The 15,096-nt window shown below is 48.3% G+C and overlaps 8 protein-coding genes across 8 annotated transcripts; 6 read left to right on the top strand and 2 right to left on the bottom strand.

Moving 5' to 3' along the window:
• Window positions 1–135: 135 nt before the first annotated feature.
• Window positions 136–1,750, top strand: ASPWEDRAFT_169761 (glycoside hydrolase family 15 protein; the record flags this gene model as incomplete). Its single annotated transcript, XM_040830510.1, has 3 exons — window positions 136–361; window positions 423–1,239; window positions 1,300–1,750. The coding sequence occupies 3 exons, from the start codon at window positions 136–138 to the stop codon at window positions 1,748–1,750; spliced, it is 1,494 nt and encodes a 497-aa protein (XP_040693613.1).
• A 1,087-nt stretch (window positions 1,751–2,837) lies between these two features.
• Window positions 2,838–3,344, bottom strand: ASPWEDRAFT_25727 (uncharacterized protein; the record flags this gene model as incomplete). Its single annotated transcript, XM_040832769.1, has 2 exons — window positions 2,838–2,993; window positions 3,039–3,344. The coding sequence occupies 2 exons, from the start codon at window positions 3,342–3,344 to the stop codon at window positions 2,838–2,840; spliced, it is 462 nt and encodes a 153-aa protein (XP_040693612.1).
• Window positions 3,345–4,449: 1,105 nt separating this feature from the next.
• Window positions 4,450–6,140, top strand: ASPWEDRAFT_49782 (uncharacterized protein; the record flags this gene model as incomplete). Its single annotated transcript, XM_040837331.1, has 5 exons — window positions 4,450–4,661; window positions 4,717–5,186; window positions 5,240–5,505; window positions 5,553–5,801; window positions 5,850–6,140. 5 exons carry the CDS (start codon window positions 4,450–4,452, stop codon window positions 6,138–6,140), a joined length of 1,488 nt encoding a protein of 495 aa, XP_040693611.1.
• Window positions 6,141–6,936: 796 nt separating this feature from the next.
• ASPWEDRAFT_181285 (uncharacterized protein) lies at window positions 6,937–8,526 on the top strand (the record flags this gene model as incomplete). Its single annotated transcript, XM_040831870.1, has 5 exons — window positions 6,937–6,982; window positions 7,026–7,113; window positions 7,156–7,311; window positions 7,357–7,648; window positions 7,693–8,526. 5 exons carry the CDS (start codon window positions 6,937–6,939, stop codon window positions 8,524–8,526), a joined length of 1,416 nt encoding a protein of 471 aa, XP_040693610.1.
• Window positions 8,527–9,091: 565 nt separating this feature from the next.
• On the top strand, window positions 9,092–11,179 carry ASPWEDRAFT_151477 (putative POT peptide transporter; the record flags this gene model as incomplete). The annotated part of the gene is made up of 11 exons (XM_040829604.1): window positions 9,092–9,245; window positions 9,291–9,346; window positions 9,393–9,517; window positions 9,562–9,672; window positions 9,714–9,857; window positions 9,899–9,938; window positions 9,981–10,080; window positions 10,121–10,277; window positions 10,372–10,463; window positions 10,513–10,558; window positions 10,606–11,179. The coding sequence occupies 11 exons, from the start codon at window positions 9,092–9,094 to the stop codon at window positions 11,147–11,149; spliced, it is 1,569 nt and encodes a 522-aa protein (XP_040693609.1). The 3' UTR covers window positions 11,150–11,179.
• A 258-nt stretch (window positions 11,180–11,437) lies between these two features.
• On the top strand, window positions 11,438–12,410 carry ASPWEDRAFT_25723 (SDR family NAD(P)-dependent oxidoreductase; the record flags this gene model as incomplete). Its single annotated transcript, XM_040832768.1, has 4 exons — window positions 11,438–11,477; window positions 11,522–11,769; window positions 11,816–12,095; window positions 12,151–12,410. 4 exons carry the CDS (start codon window positions 11,438–11,440, stop codon window positions 12,408–12,410), a joined length of 828 nt encoding a protein of 275 aa, XP_040693608.1.
• A 54-nt stretch (window positions 12,411–12,464) lies between these two features.
• Window positions 12,465–13,166, bottom strand: ASPWEDRAFT_49779 (uncharacterized protein; the record flags this gene model as incomplete). Its single annotated transcript, XM_040837330.1, has 1 exon — window positions 12,465–13,166. One exon carries the CDS (start codon window positions 13,164–13,166, stop codon window positions 12,465–12,467), a length of 702 nt encoding a protein of 233 aa, XP_040693607.1.
• A 619-nt stretch (window positions 13,167–13,785) lies between these two features.
• On the top strand, window positions 13,786–14,502 carry ASPWEDRAFT_181282 (uncharacterized protein). The gene is made up of 4 exons (XM_040831869.1): window positions 13,786–13,931; window positions 13,978–14,035; window positions 14,080–14,178; window positions 14,226–14,502. The coding sequence occupies exons 1-4, from the start codon at window positions 13,891–13,893 to the stop codon at window positions 14,337–14,339; spliced, it is 312 nt and encodes a 103-aa protein (XP_040693606.1). The 5' UTR covers window positions 13,786–13,890; the 3' UTR covers window positions 14,340–14,502.
• The last annotated feature ends 594 nt before the right edge of the window (window positions 14,503–15,096 follow it).

Raw genomic sequence — 15,096 nt, 5'->3', positions numbered from 1 at the left:
GGAAAGCTTCTGGCAGCTTCCTGGCATGGCGCTGGCGAACTCTGAATTATATAAATAGTAGGCAATGCCTCTGCCTCTATCGAATCTGCAAGCCAATTGAACACATAGCATTGTTTACCTTTTGACAATACCATCATGTTGCTCAAGTCTCTCATCGCTGCCAATGCCTTCGCTGGCGCCGCGGTGGCATCTCCCGCTCCCATGCTGCAGGCCAGACAAGACGACCTTGCGACGTACATCCAGAACGAGCACACCTACGCGCTGCAGGGTGTACTCAACAACTTCGGCCCCAATGGTAACCTCTCCAGGGGAGCCGCCCCAGGCGTTGCGATTGCCGGAAACTCCGAGACAAACCCTCCTTGTGCGTTTCTCGATCCGACACGTCTACAACCAGATGATCAAAGCTAATCTTGCGGAATCAGACATCTACACCTGGACCCGTGACACGGCGCTGACTGTTCAGTCCCTCATCCATGAGTTCATCTCCGGAAACACCTCCCTCGAGCCGCTCATCCAGCAATACGTCAACGCTTCTGCTCGGATGCAGACCATCCCCAACCTGTCCGGCAACCTGACCGATGGCTCTGGCCTGGGTGAACCCAAGTACAACATTAACATCACCGCGTTCAATGAGCCCTGGGGCCGTCCCCAGCCTGACGGTCCCGCCCTGCGTGCGTCTGCCCTCATCGCGTATGGCAACCACTTGCTCGGCCAGGGCCAGCAAGCCAAGGCCCTGTCTCACATCTGGCCTATCGTCAGCAACGACATCGCCTATGTTGGCCAGTACTGGAACAGCACTGGCTTCGATCTGTGGGAGGAGGTCAATGGTACCTCTTTCTTCACCACGGCCGTCCAGCACAAGGCCCTAGTTGAAGGCCAGGCCTTTGCCACTGCGCTGGGCAAGCCCTGTGAGGCATGCACCGTCGCTCCAGAGATCCTGTGTCACCTCCAGAACTTCTGGAACGGCACTGCAGTCATCGCAAACACCCCCACTTCATACGACAACAGCCGCAGCGGTGTGGATATCAACTCCGTTCTCACATCTATCAACACCTTCGACCCCGCTGCCACCTGTGACGATGTTACTTTCCAGCCCTGCTCGGCCCGTGCCTTGGCCAACCACAAGGTGCTTGTCGATGGTTTCCGCTCGATCTACGGCGTCAACCGGAACAGATCCAGCAGCAGCGCGGTCGCAGTGGGCAGATACACCGAAGATGTCTTCATGGGCGGCAACCCCTGGTATGTACACCACATAGATATCCCATCTAGACCCTGGAGCTAACTCACTCTTGCCCATAGGTACCTCGCCACCCTCGCAGCCGCGGAGCAGCTCTACGACGCTCTGTACCAGTGGAACCGCCAGGGCTCTCTCGAGGTCACCCAGCTCTCTCTACCGTTCTTCAAGAGCCTCAACGCCAACGTCACCACCGGCATCTTCCCCAAGTCCTCCCCGTCCTACACCGTCATCACCAACGCCGTCAAGACCTACGCGGACGGTTTCGTAGCCGTCGTCCAGCAGTACACCCCCGGCAACGGCGGCCTCTCGGAAGAGTACAACCGTGACACTGGGGTCCAGGTGTCTTCCCCCGACCTCACCTGGTCTTTCGCCTCCTTCTTGACTGCCACCGCCAGACGTAACGGCTCTGTCCCTCCCTCGTGGGGCTCGTCCCGCGCTCTTGCTGTCCCTTCGCAGTGCCGCCCCGCCACTGTCAAGGGGACCTATGCTGCTGCTACTCCTTCTCCTTGGTAAGCAAGGAATTTCCACGGGAGATTCCTCCAGGCCATGATTGGGACCAAACAAAAATAAATTTTATCTTTTGGTCCCACCCTTGACAGTTGATTATGCTTGCTTTAATCCTGGTTGCTGCTGTTTGATATCGCTGCAATCGGGATTGTTCAGTGAAGCTGTATTTCTAGCTATCATTGCTATTAGAACAAATAGACTTGTTTTACTGCGAATAGCCTCTAGATCTACAGTCTCGAGGGTTCGGCATAATTAGTTTCTCTATCATTCTAGGTTCACTTATACAGTTTGTAATCTTCCAATGAGCATCTCCTAACAATCCACTCGTCTGGACTATCTTAAATAATTCAAAGAGGTGGATTCCATTTCAAACGGTCATTATGGTAGCCAAGTTCCTGCGTTAGATATATTATCCCTTATCTAACCAGGAGGTTGGATACGTACCAATAGACATCAAAATCCAATCATATCCAGCAGTGAGATCCCACTCCTGAAACCATCTTACTATCATACTTGAAACAGAAAAACAGTTGCGCTACTGCGAACACATCATGAGACATCGACAGCAATGCAACCGGAACACTCAGACAAAATGGATTGATTACCCCACATCATCGAGGTGGTCGAAAACAACCCAGATAGTCGATTGCCGATGAGCTCTCCAGTATAGCTTGCGCGAGAAACCAGAATGATACACCAACAGAGCACGTGGCCAGCTCCGGAGGATAGCTTACCTCTTTTTCTTATTAATTTTAGTTTCTTTCCACAGTTTATTATACTGGTTCCTCATCATCTGACCCTCTCAGTTGTTTTTGTCTATCCATCAAGTTACATCCTTTGCCCCACTGCTCTGCATAGACCAAGTTTCGCTCAGAGTACTCAGTCTGATGTTTGGGATTACAGGTGACGGTATGACCAGCAACTATTACATTGTGCTACCATAATTCAGCTCGATCGATCACATTCAAGTCCCACTTGATGTGTTGTGATGTGATAGTGATAGTGACGAAATATTCCAGTCGGTCCGACTTCCGACCTCCGCACGACCAACTAGTGGCAATAGTAGAATTCAATCGTATTCAAATATGCAAAATCAAGTAGGAACAAAAAGCAGAGTCAGATCATGCAGATTAGTCTTCTTCTTGCTGCTGATCTCTCTGGAATCCGTCGCCTCGGGAATCTGATAGCCATGCCACATCCATCCTTCTTCGGTGCCGTCCACATCCACCTCGAGATGCTTTACATTCTTCTACACAATGTTAGCCATGCATATCAATTATATAGAAATACATACCTCGTCACTAGCCAGCGTCCCCGTCCAGTTCGCATTAGGGGCCGATGAGGTGGTCAGCGTCGAATCAGCCACAGTCAACCATCCACTGCCGGTGTTGATGCCGCCATCGCCGTTGGCCGTGACGGCTGCGCATTGGCTGGTATCTGTCGTCCATTGTCCAGCATCAGTCAGACAGCCGGTCGCTTCTTTGGCGAGAAATAAATAAACGTCGATTCGGCCAGACCCGCTGGGGGAGACCTGCGATGCTGCTAGTGTGGCAGGGACGAGGGCGAGGAGGGCTGCTGTTGTGCAAGCGTGGAAGAACATTGTGGAAATGACCGAGGAGAATGTGAGGAACAGTAGTAAAGTACAGAGGATCTGCTGATTTATAGACAGCCTTACCCGTGATCGGCAGTGCGGAGAACCGAGGAACAGTCGAATGTCACATTATGGGATGTGCTAGGCTTTTCGGCACTGTTCTGATCCAGTAATGATGTTTATTTAATATAAAGACACAGTAGATAAGTATCAACAGACAACAATGACCGACCGAGGATTGTGTGGTTGGGCCTCCCAAAAAGAGAAAAATGAAAACATCACCACATCTGAATAACCACCCATCAAACTGACCGAATTAATCTACTTTTATCTTGATCAACTCTTAACAGGCATTGTATATGACATGGAAGAATAGGAAATTCTTATAAGAATTATAAAACACCACCTTTTAATTATCTGTGGTGGTCAGCATTGTAAAGGAATTTTACCGTAAAGAAATTGAAGCAACTCGCATTTATCACTGAACTCCTCTAGAAGTCGTAAAATGATGTTAATCAACGCACTCTCGTGCTATATCTCTATATAAAGTCATAGAAATCTAGTGTGTATTAATTACTAAATATAGTTAGATACTAAAAGAGACATAAACAGTACACTATATTATAATTGTATATAGTTATTTAATATCATCTTAGGAGGCTCTATCCCCTAACAAGAAACTATATCTACAAATAAGATAGGTAATATAGGATTCATACTGACTGCGGCCTCATGCCTAGAGCCCAAATCCTACAACCCGTTCGCGACTATTGTCTCTGATTCATGTGGCACATACAGAGAATACAACCCCTGCCATTTGATCGATTCCACAAAGGAACCAAAGGAAGCAGCCCTTATGCAAAACTGAGCTAAACATTCATCGGTTAAGCCGTACATTCTCGTGCAGATGTCAGTGATGCAGCCACAAAAAGGTTCTAGGAAAAATGCCGCCTTGGCTCCGGAGCGAGTCCGATGAATCCGGGGTAATCTGGGGAAATCCGGGGAAGATAGCGGAGAAGCATATTATTATTATTAGGGTAACGGGTGATATATGAGGCAAGATTTCCTCTGCGATGAGGACAGGGCCCTCAACCACTTGCCATTGACCATTGCAATGCCTAGATCCACAAAGTCTGCCTCTTTCGAGCTGGACGACAAGCCCACTGTCGAAGATGTCGAGGACGTTCGCCCGGAAGACCAGATCCTCACTCACTTTCCCCTCCTGAGGGACAAGACCCCGGAGGAACTGAAGACGTTGAACAAAGCTGTCCTACGTAAGCTGGACTGGAGGTTCTTGCCGATGATTACGGTGATGCTGCTGATGAAGTGATAGAGCCTGTGCACGTGTATGAACTTGGAATTAAACTGACGCATTCTACAGCTACCTCGATCGCATCAACGTCTCCAATGCCCGCCTTGCAGGGATGCAAAGCGACCTCAACATGACTGACACGCAATGGTCCGCGGGTATATCGCTCTTCTACGTGGGGTATATCATCTCACAAATTCCCGCCAACATCATCATCTCCAAGGGCAAGCCCAGTCTTCTGCTTCCACCTATGATGCTGGGATGGTCGGCGGTGACGATTTGCATGCCAGCCTTGACCACCGGCTGGGGGTTTATGCTGTGTCGCTTCCTGGTCGGATTGACCGAGGGCCCTTTTGTGCCCGCCGTGTCGCTCATGACCAGCTCCTGGTATACGCGAGACGAGTCGCCTCTGCGGATGGGCATCTGGCATGCGGGGAATATCATCTCGAATGTGTTTTCCAGCTTGTTAGCGGCAGCGATCTTGACGAACATGGAGGGGATTGCGGGGCTGCATGCGTGGCAGTGGTTTCTGCTCTTGGAGGGTTGGTCTTTCTTCAGGTATATTATCTATCTATAATCCAGCTAACTATCGCAGGAATCGTCAGTGTCTTGGTCGCGCTGCTGGGCTTCCTGTGCATTCCCAACTTTCCCAACAATACTGGCCGCAGCTGGTTTACGGAAGAGCAGGCTGCCATGGCCGCGTATCGCCAGGCCGTGTCGGCGGGAGGCCAGATGGAAGACGAAGAGGGGGGCCCTTGGAGTGGCGTTGTCCAGGCTGTCCAGGATCCGTTTACCTGGCTGTTCTCCGGGATTCACTTTGCCCTGATCATCGGACAGTCTTTCAAGGATTTCTTTCCATCCGTGAGTCCCTTGTACACCGGAACCTAGATTTCAACTAACAAGGACAGATTGTCGAGACTCTCGGATTCTCCAAGATCATCACCTACTTCATCCAGGCCCCTCCATATGTCATCGCGTATATCGCGACCCTCCTCATCTCATGGTCTTCGGGCCGCCACCTCGAGCATTGCTGGCACATCATCGTCCCCGTTGCCATCTCCATCGCCGGCAGCGTCATTATGATCTCAACCCTCAACGTCGGCGCAAGATACTTTGGCCTGGTTCTGCTCTGTACCGGTCCATTTGTCGGTCTGAATGTACGATAACCTTCGTACTTAGTCCCCGAATCTACTAACAATATCTAGATCCAAATCGCCTGGGAAACAACCGTCGTGCCTCGCCCGCGCACCAAACGCGCAGCCCTGATTGCCATTGCCAACTGTGTCTCGTCCGTCTCGCACTGGTTCACCCCGTACTTCTTCCTGCGCTCGCAGGAGCCGCGGTACGAGACGGGCGGCGGCATCATCATCGCGGGCTGTGGGCTGGCGATTATCCTGTGTTTGAGTACCAGGTTTTGGGCTCAAAGGAAGAACCGGGAGCTGGAGAGAGCAGACACTGCTAATGGGACGGTGACGCAATGGCGGTTTGCTACTTGATTGGGGCTGGTTCAGCTGTAGTACAGGTATTGAGATACACTGCCCGCTTATGGATATACACACTTTGTACTTTGCCCGTAATAAAGGAGAGCGGAATACGCTTATAGCATGGAATCTGATCTGTCAAATGAGAGGAGATACCTTGTATAGAAAAGCAACTTAAAAGTGGCAGGGGTCATTCTACATCCACGCCTCGTAGCAATTGATATCGGGAGATTGGTCGCAGTTGAGGCAAGTGCTCGGACAACTTCCATATTTGCATAACCGCTGGAATAAATCAAGTACCATTTCTCTCGTTCGGAAAATATCCGTCAGCAATAAAAGGTCGTGGTCTTGTCGCATTGACCTCTTGGACAACCAATAACGAGGACACTATACTGTACTTTAATATCTGAACAATGGATTTCCATTGTATAAGCCTCTACATCGGGATTCCTCCGTAGTATACAATTCTCCATTCTAACCCCACATTGAGCCCTCTCTCTTCTCCACACGAGGGAATGATCTGATTGATAATGACTCCACAGCAGTCAAGTATCAACAGTCGATAAAATGGCCGACCGAGGATTTGATAGCTGGTTTTGTGGTTATTCCTCAACAGGAAAAAGAAAACGCCGTCTAGAATTACAACCACTTAAGATGATTAGAATCAATCTACTTTCATCAATACCAACTCGGACAGGCATTGCATTACAAAGATGACAGGGAAGAGCACGCCATTCTTATCAGAATTACGAGCACCACCACCTTAATCCCACTTCAATAATCGTCAAGATGACTCTTTTCATCAGAAATCATGGCTCCCATCAAATCGGTGGCAATCATCGGGGCCGGCGCCTCGGGTAAGAAGAATAACCTCATCTCGTGATATTTCTGACTGTGTAGGATCGGTGACGGCCCATGCGCTCGCAGCAGAAGAGTATTTCGACCGCATCCGAGTGTTTGAGAGACGAGAGACGGCCGGAGGAACATGGTATTTCATTCTTTTATGTCACGACTTATACTAACAGATTAGGATATACGATCCGGATCCAGGGCCATTGCAGCTGTTCCCAGGCAAGATTCCACCAGAGACTGATCCGCCGTTGGACATTCCCCAGGAGCTGCCAGCGACAACACCGCCATCGACGCAGCAGCGTTATGATCGAACGCCCATCTATGCTGACCTCACGTTCGTATTGATCTATACAGCAGTAGCGCAGACTGACTCGAGCAGGACGAATGTGCCCGACATCGCCATGGCCTTTTCTGACTTGCCCTTTGCATATGGCCCATTCGCTCCGCACTGGGTGCCAAAGCAGTATATCGAGAATTACTTTTCGACTCATCGCACGGATGCATTCCTCGTGCTCAGCACTACTGTCGAGAAGATATCCAAGCTAGACGAGAATTCTCAACGATGGTCTCTTACGCTGAGACGATTCAATCCTGTCAGCAAAGTGGATGAATGGTGGAATGAGGAATTCGACGCCGTCGTTCTGGCAAATGGACATTACTCGGTGCCTTATGTGAGTTCTATACCTAATTCATCTATCCAGAGTTAATAAAATAGATTCCACACGTCCAAGGGCTGGAGGAGTATATCCACGCCTATCCAGGACGAGTTCTACACTCCAAACAATACCGATCTGGCGCCGATTTCACGGACAAAAGAGTCCTTGTCGTTGGCAACTCCTCCTCAGGCCAGGATGTCACCACTGATCTTCTGAAGCATGCCGCCCTCCCAGTCTATCAGTCCCGTCGATCACCAAGTCGCTGGGATGGCGACAGTCCTCCCCCAGGCGTAGAATGGAAGCCAGTCATCACGGAGTATCTGTCCTCGGGCGAGATTGTCTTCGCCGATGGCTCTGCTGTCTCTGATATCGACCATATCATCTACTGCACGGGGTATAAACCATCGTTTCCATTCTGGGACTCGAACGGATCTGCCCTCTACGACTATCACGATAACCGTCTCATCGGCAACTATCTGCACACGTTTTTCCGGAATCACCCTACGCTATCCATCGTTGGATTTCCACGAGTCCTCACCTTTCGCTCGATGGAATACCAAGCCATCGCCATAGCGCGCGTCTGGTCAGGCCGAACCACGATTCCATCAAAAGAGCAGCAAGAACAGTGGGAACAAGACCGCGTGGAACTGGTCAAGCGCGAGTCTCGAAAATTCCACAATATCGAATGGGATAACGGCGAGACGATGGAATATCTGCAAGCGTTGTTCGAGATGGCCGGTTTGCCTAAGCTGGATGGCGCTGGTCGGTATCCGCCTGTGTTGGATGCGAAGACGCGATGGGCGATTGAGAATATCAAGAAATATCCAGAGCCTGGCAAGGAGAGAGATGGGTTTGTGGTTGTGGACTCTAAAGATAGTCTTTATTTTGTCTAGAGTACAACAGGTTGAATACATGCCTGATACGCGTCAAACCTGTTCTTTAACAAGTTCAATGTTATAGAATTAGTCCCTGACGAATGTTCAGGTCTTCATTACCTAACCTATGATGGAATGTGCATAGTTGCATTCCTTGTCGCGTTAGAATATGGGATGATGAGTGCAAGCTCTTGAAGATTGTATAATATGGATGAATATGGATGTCTATAAAGTAGCCATTGACTACTGCTGATCCACATGAGGATGTCAGCCTTTATAGACTATCTATCTGCATGACCTATTGCAACTCTTATAGATAATATCATATAAAGTTCATTGCGTGGTGCAAGAATGCTTGGGAGATCATGACATCATCTATATACATTCCTCAAAATAAACCGACTATCGCAATACTCCAAACCCTGAATAAATGCATTCGAGAAAAGTCAGTAGATAAGGGCCCGGTATGCGTCAACGTATACATTCTCCTAGGGATATCCCTTTTATAAAACAAAATCACACTATATAACAACATGAGAGCCAGTATTGTATAGGCGACACATTATATTAAATACATATCAAAATGACTCTCAAGCCAGTTAGTGATGTCTCTCCCACCGAGTGGGAGTGGGACAATCTGCGCCACGTATACGATGACATTCCGATCAAAATATTCCTAGTGGCTATCGCGGAGTTGGCTGAACGATTCACTTATCGATCTGTCTCAGCGCCTATCCGTGAGTACTATCATCATACTAATATCGATAAACTGACAAGAGTAGAGAATTATATCCAACATCCACGATATAGTGAAAAGCACACGGGGGCCCTGGGAAAGGTGTTACCTACCTGGTACAGTATAAAGATAGAACTAACGGATACAGGGCCAAACAGTTGCAACTGGAATTAGTTATTTCTTCGTGGGATGGTCGTATTTTGCCCCGATTCTGGGCGCCATTGCTGCCGACAGTTATTTTGGTCGATATAAAACGATTGCTCTCGCGACGGGGTGAGTATGCTTCTTTCTATCTGGTGAATATACTGACAGGGTAGATTCGGCTCTATTGGAGTGTTAATCCTGTTCACCACATCGCTGCCGGATAGTCTCGATCATGGCGCTGGACTGCCAGGATTGATGATTGCGTTGGTGTTGATTGGCATGGGGTATGTCTTCTATACTATATAAAACACTGCTAATGAAGTAGAACCGGCGGCATCAAAAGCAACGTATCTCCACTGATAGCAGAGCAATTCTCTCAGCCTGCGAGAATAAAAACTCTGTCTAGTGGAGAAAAGGTGGTGGTTGATCCGAATGTGACTGTCCAGACGATCTATTCCCGCTATTATTGGTATGTACACTGTCTGTGTATCTTCGTTGCTAATGGATCAGGGTGATTAATATCGGATCGCTGTCGGTCATTCCTGCATCGGTATGGATATACTCTGTATATTTATTCCTGCTAATGAAGTAGTGGCTGGAATTAAAAGTCGACTTTTGGGCTGCTTTTATGCTTCCTCTTGCGCTCTGGGGATTGGCTGCGGTGGCTCTATTGGCTGGTAGAAAGAACTACAGTATGTCTCCTCATGCTGATAGGATGAAGCTAATTGATAGTCGCACAAACACCCAAAGAATCGGTTATTACCAAAACAGTCAAGGTCTTCTGGATCAGCATCAAGAATGGATTCAATCTGGATGCAGCCAGAGGGTCTGTCAGAGATGACACTTTTATATCTGAGCTCAGACGGGCGTTGGTGGCATGTCGTGCTTTGTAAGTTGTCCCTTTCTGTCTCGACTGTGCTGACTAGTTAGTATGGTGTTGTAGGTATCATCCCCTATAGATAAGATGTTTCCTAACCAGACAGTCCGATATATTGGATCTGCAATGGTCAGGCCAACAATAATCTCGTCAGCCAAGCATCGACGATGAAGACATATGGCATTCCAAACGACATGTGTACGTCTCTCTATACTTATCGACCCACTACTTATGCTGATATTGACAGTGAGCTGCTTCAATCCAATCGCCATCATCGCCGCTCTGCCTCTAGTGTATGTTCTGTCAACCATCTACTGTCCATCTCCATCTAACATCGTAGTGAATATATCGTCTATCCCACTCTCCGTCGATATGGCATCCCCTTTCGCCCCATCAGCCGAATGACCGCCGGCTTCGTGACCATCGCATGCGGCATCGCCTACACAGCCGGTCTGCAAGAGTACATCTACCGATCCTCCCCCTGCCACCGCCACCCAGACACCCCGGAATGCCTCGACTACGACGAACCCAGCAACGTGAGCATCCTCCTGCAGATCCCCGCGTACTCGCTCATCGGGCTGTCGGAACTATTCTCCATCCTCTCCGCGATGGAATACGCCTTCACCAAAGCCCCCAAGTCGATGCGGAGCATCGTCACCTCCATCTTCCTGCTGACCTCGACGATCGGATCCATGCTGGGAATCACCCTCGCGCCTGTCTCAACAAATCCGAAAGTGCTGGTGGAGTATGCCTCGTTGAGTGGGATTATGTTTATGACCGCCGTGCTGTTCCAGCTGGTGTTTAGAAAATACAACAAAACCGAGGAAGCGATGAATCTGATTGGGGATTCGAGCTCGATGTCGGATGAGAATGAGAAGGTGTGATGTGATATGGATTAGCTGCAGTTCAGTATTCCAAATCAATCAATAAATAATTATAATAAGGAAACATAACGAGATCTGAATCTGGCGCTTTTCGGGCTTCCGAGATCTCGGAAAGTATCGCTGGCCCTTCTGATTGGCTGATCGGGCGGGGCAGTACACCGAGGAGAGCGGCTGCTGTGATTGGCTGATCGAGAGCAGGACTATTTGGGCTTTTTAAGCGATCGAGGGGTATAAATATCCCCTGTCCTATATTTTAAACAGAAAATAAAATAGAATAGACAATAGACAATGTTTGAATTGAGTGGAATCGCCCTCGTCACCGGTGCTGGTATGTTTCCATTCCCATTGGCTGTTGCGTACTGACCATCCCAGCCAGCGGCATCGGCCGTGAATGCGCCCTTGCATTTGCAGCAGAAGGCGCGGCAGGCGTTGTCTTTGCAGATCTGAATCTGGCCGCTGCAGAAGAAGCAGCCGAGCACAGCAAGACAGTCGCAAAGCATGAGGCGTATCGTGCGCTGGCCGTGTCTGTCGACGTGACGGATCGCAGCCAGGTGGATCAAATGGTCGAGCAGACGATCGCGACTTTCGGCCGGGTGGATTACAGCGTCAATGCGGCGGGGGTATGCTTTCTGCCCATGTTTATACATGATATGAGCTAAGAAATAGATTGTGATGCGCAAACCGACGTCGTTTCTGGATGTCTCGCCTGAATCGTTCGATCGGGTGCATGACATCAACACCAAGGGCGTTCTGAACTGTGTGCAGGCAGTGGGGAAGATCATGCAGACACAAGAACCACTCATTGTGAACGGTCGAAATGGGCCGAGACAGGCTGGGAGAGGATCAATCGTTAACCTTGGATCAATCCATTCGTTCATGGCGGGGGGATTCATCACCGAGTATAATGTGTCGAAACATGCCGTGTTGGGTTTGACCAAGAGTGCTGGTATGTCTCTCCTAGATATAAATTGATATAGATGTATAGTATACTGACTGTATAGCCATCGATCTTGCTCCCTTTGGAGTTCGCGTGAATGTCATCTGTCCTTCGTGGGTTGATACGCCCATGATCAACGGTGGCTGCGAAACAACCCTCAACCTACGCGACATGGCCGCAAAAGCAGTCCCTCTATCGCGAGTCGCGCAGCCGGAGGAAGTGGCCGATGTGATTCTTTTCATGTGCAGTGCGAACGCTAGCTACGTGACAGGAAGCAGTTGGACGGTGGACGGGGGATTGAATTCACTGGCGAGAGCATACTGACGACTAACGACTAGACTGATATGATATACACGATAATATAACTGATAATCACTTTCACTCCAAAGTCCCCTGTCCAAGGCAGCGGGGAAGAGGGTATTTGTCTCCCAGACAGGTCGTCACCACGCCCTTCACCCACGACAATTTCCCTCCATTGTAGTTGTAGCTGGAATCCTCAAACGAATCGGCCTGGTAGTGGTTGAACGTCGACGCTCCACCCGGTGTCCCCTTGTAGACATATCCACTGCGTCGGTGCGTCTTTGGGTTGCTCACGATGCATCCCCATCGATTCTTGGGGATGGTCAAGGTCGCCGTGCCGGAAACCAAACTGGTGACTGAATGCTGGTAGTCGATGCTCGAGGAGAAACTGAGAAAGTCCTTGACGAGAGTGACATCCACGCCCGTCGATACAGACACGCTGTTGGCGATGTTTTGTCCCGACATGATGGCCAGGCTGACGTCTGCCTCGTTGGCGTGCGTCACGGTCGACATGGCCGTGTCCCAGCCGAGAAAGTCTTCATCGGGCAGTTCGATGATGAGCTCGACGTCGCTGCCACGCTTGTAGTTGGTGTTGTTGGCGTGGGTTTCGAGGAAGTGAGGGACTTCTCTGGGGGGAGTGAAGAGAGAGGAGAGATCTTGTTTCTTGATGCGTTGGGTGCTGCCATCGCCGAGCAAGACGAGGGCGTCATCGAGAGAATCAGATTCAACGGGAATAGCAGTGGCCGTAGCCAGGAGGGAGAGAAAGAGAAGAGACTTCATGATGATGGTTGAGTTGGAGAATGATACTCTGTAGACATCAAGTATTTATCTTCACGATCATATACTCCGTCAGTCCGAGATACGAATATAGATCGACATGGTTACATTAAGGAGGGCATGACATGACACTGCCTAAAGTATATTAAATTGAATATATTAAACTGAAAATAAAGTCATGTCGATCTTGGTCTGAATCAATGCCAATCGGATGGATGTCCCTGTGATATCAACCGCGTGATTATTCGTCGAGTTTACTGGATGCAGTAAGATCTGTAGATCAATGGAATTATTCTAGAAGGTATTCTAGAAGATATCGATATGTTGATATACCGGTATACAACAGATCGATATCCACTTTCCACTCACATACACCCACACACAACAACTCATCTACTCTCTACTCTTACTCTTCACTACTTTTCAGTGAATAGTATCATAAACAAAGATAATCACCCAAAGATCTACATCGGCCCCTTCTCGGTGGAACATCGGGACCAAATAAAGCCACAGATTAGCTTCAATCTAGTCTCAGCCAGAAACATCTTCTCGTATTGACAATTAACATGATCGACACAGCAATATAAACCGTTACAACGGTCATCTGCCAAGAGAGTCGATCATAAAGAGGTAAATATAAGGGGATTTATATGATCCCCCAGTATTCGTAGTTATAAAGGGTCTTGTCAATTGTCATTATCAGCATATCCTCAGTCAAGCCATCACCATGAAGTTCTCTGTTAATATCCTCTTTCTCTTTGCTTCGCTGTATGTCTGTATACCATCCTCTGATACCTGATGCTCATACTTCTAGTGCCGTCGCAGACCTCCACAACACCGGTGTTTGCATCAACAGCGGTGGCAAGGGCGTTGTAAGTCATCATCTTCATACTCTCATCGTCATACTGATAAATAGAACGTCTACAACCGCGACGCCACCGAAAAGGCATGCACTGCCTACAAGAACCGAAACACCGGTTCCAAGCAATGGGACACATGCCCTGACTGTACCATTGTATGTTATCTTCTTGTTTATCTTGATGATTCATACTGACTATTTAGAAAAACGACCAGAGTATTCTGTACTACTGCGACACGGCCGCACAGCATATGGGAGGTGATGAGTGGAATTATTACTGCAAGCAGAATGGGGCGGAAGAAAGTCTTGCGTGGTAGTTTGTTTGATTGTATCTTTGTATCTTCGTTATATATAAACTGTTATTTTATTATGTGTGTCGTCAGGGACGATGCTGTATTGGATGGTGTAGATGACTACTCAGGAGATTCCATTGATTCAATTTGCCATTTATCCATTGAAATATTATTCTAGAATGATGAGGCATTTAAAAGACTATTCATCATTATCAATTATATTTGTTTTGCTTATACCTCATCTGTGTAGTCATTCAAAGCGAGTCTATCAACAGTCGGAGTCACCGATATATATTCCAGGTACTCCACATACACACCACATCACACCACCACATTGATCTACAGACAGCAAAAATATCATCATCATCACCATAACTAGCAATCAAAAACCAGTATAAATTTGAAAAAAAGACTATGACTTCAATGAAGTGCGGGGTCGAGTAGATATCTGCCAAGTGGGCCATTACATCATGACTCTCAACACCACCCATCGCCGAATCAATGTCAGACATCACCATCTCAAAGTTCGAATGGAGCAGTCATACAGTTCTCTATTGACCCACGATGAGGGGAAATGACACCATGACTGTGTCGATCCACGTGGGATTGAGTTTCGTGGATCTAGAACATCCTGTCTCTGTAGCGTAGCTGTTTCCTTATCAAGTAGATAAACACGATGCTAGTGAGAGTAGTGTAGATCGATAGTATCATTTCAAATAGACTATATGATCTATGTTAGCAGTAAATAATCTTACATGATGTCGAATATATCTTCAAGGTG

The sequence above is a fragment of the Aspergillus wentii genome (assembly GCF_001890725.1).
Source record: "Aspergillus wentii DTO 134E9 unplaced genomic scaffold ASPWEscaffold_2, whole genome shotgun sequence".
NCBI lineage: Eukaryota > Fungi > Ascomycota > Eurotiomycetes > Eurotiales > Aspergillaceae > Aspergillus > Aspergillus wentii.
The sequence above is the reverse complement of the archived record's forward strand: the minus strand, read 5'-3'. Positions and strand labels throughout refer to the sequence as shown.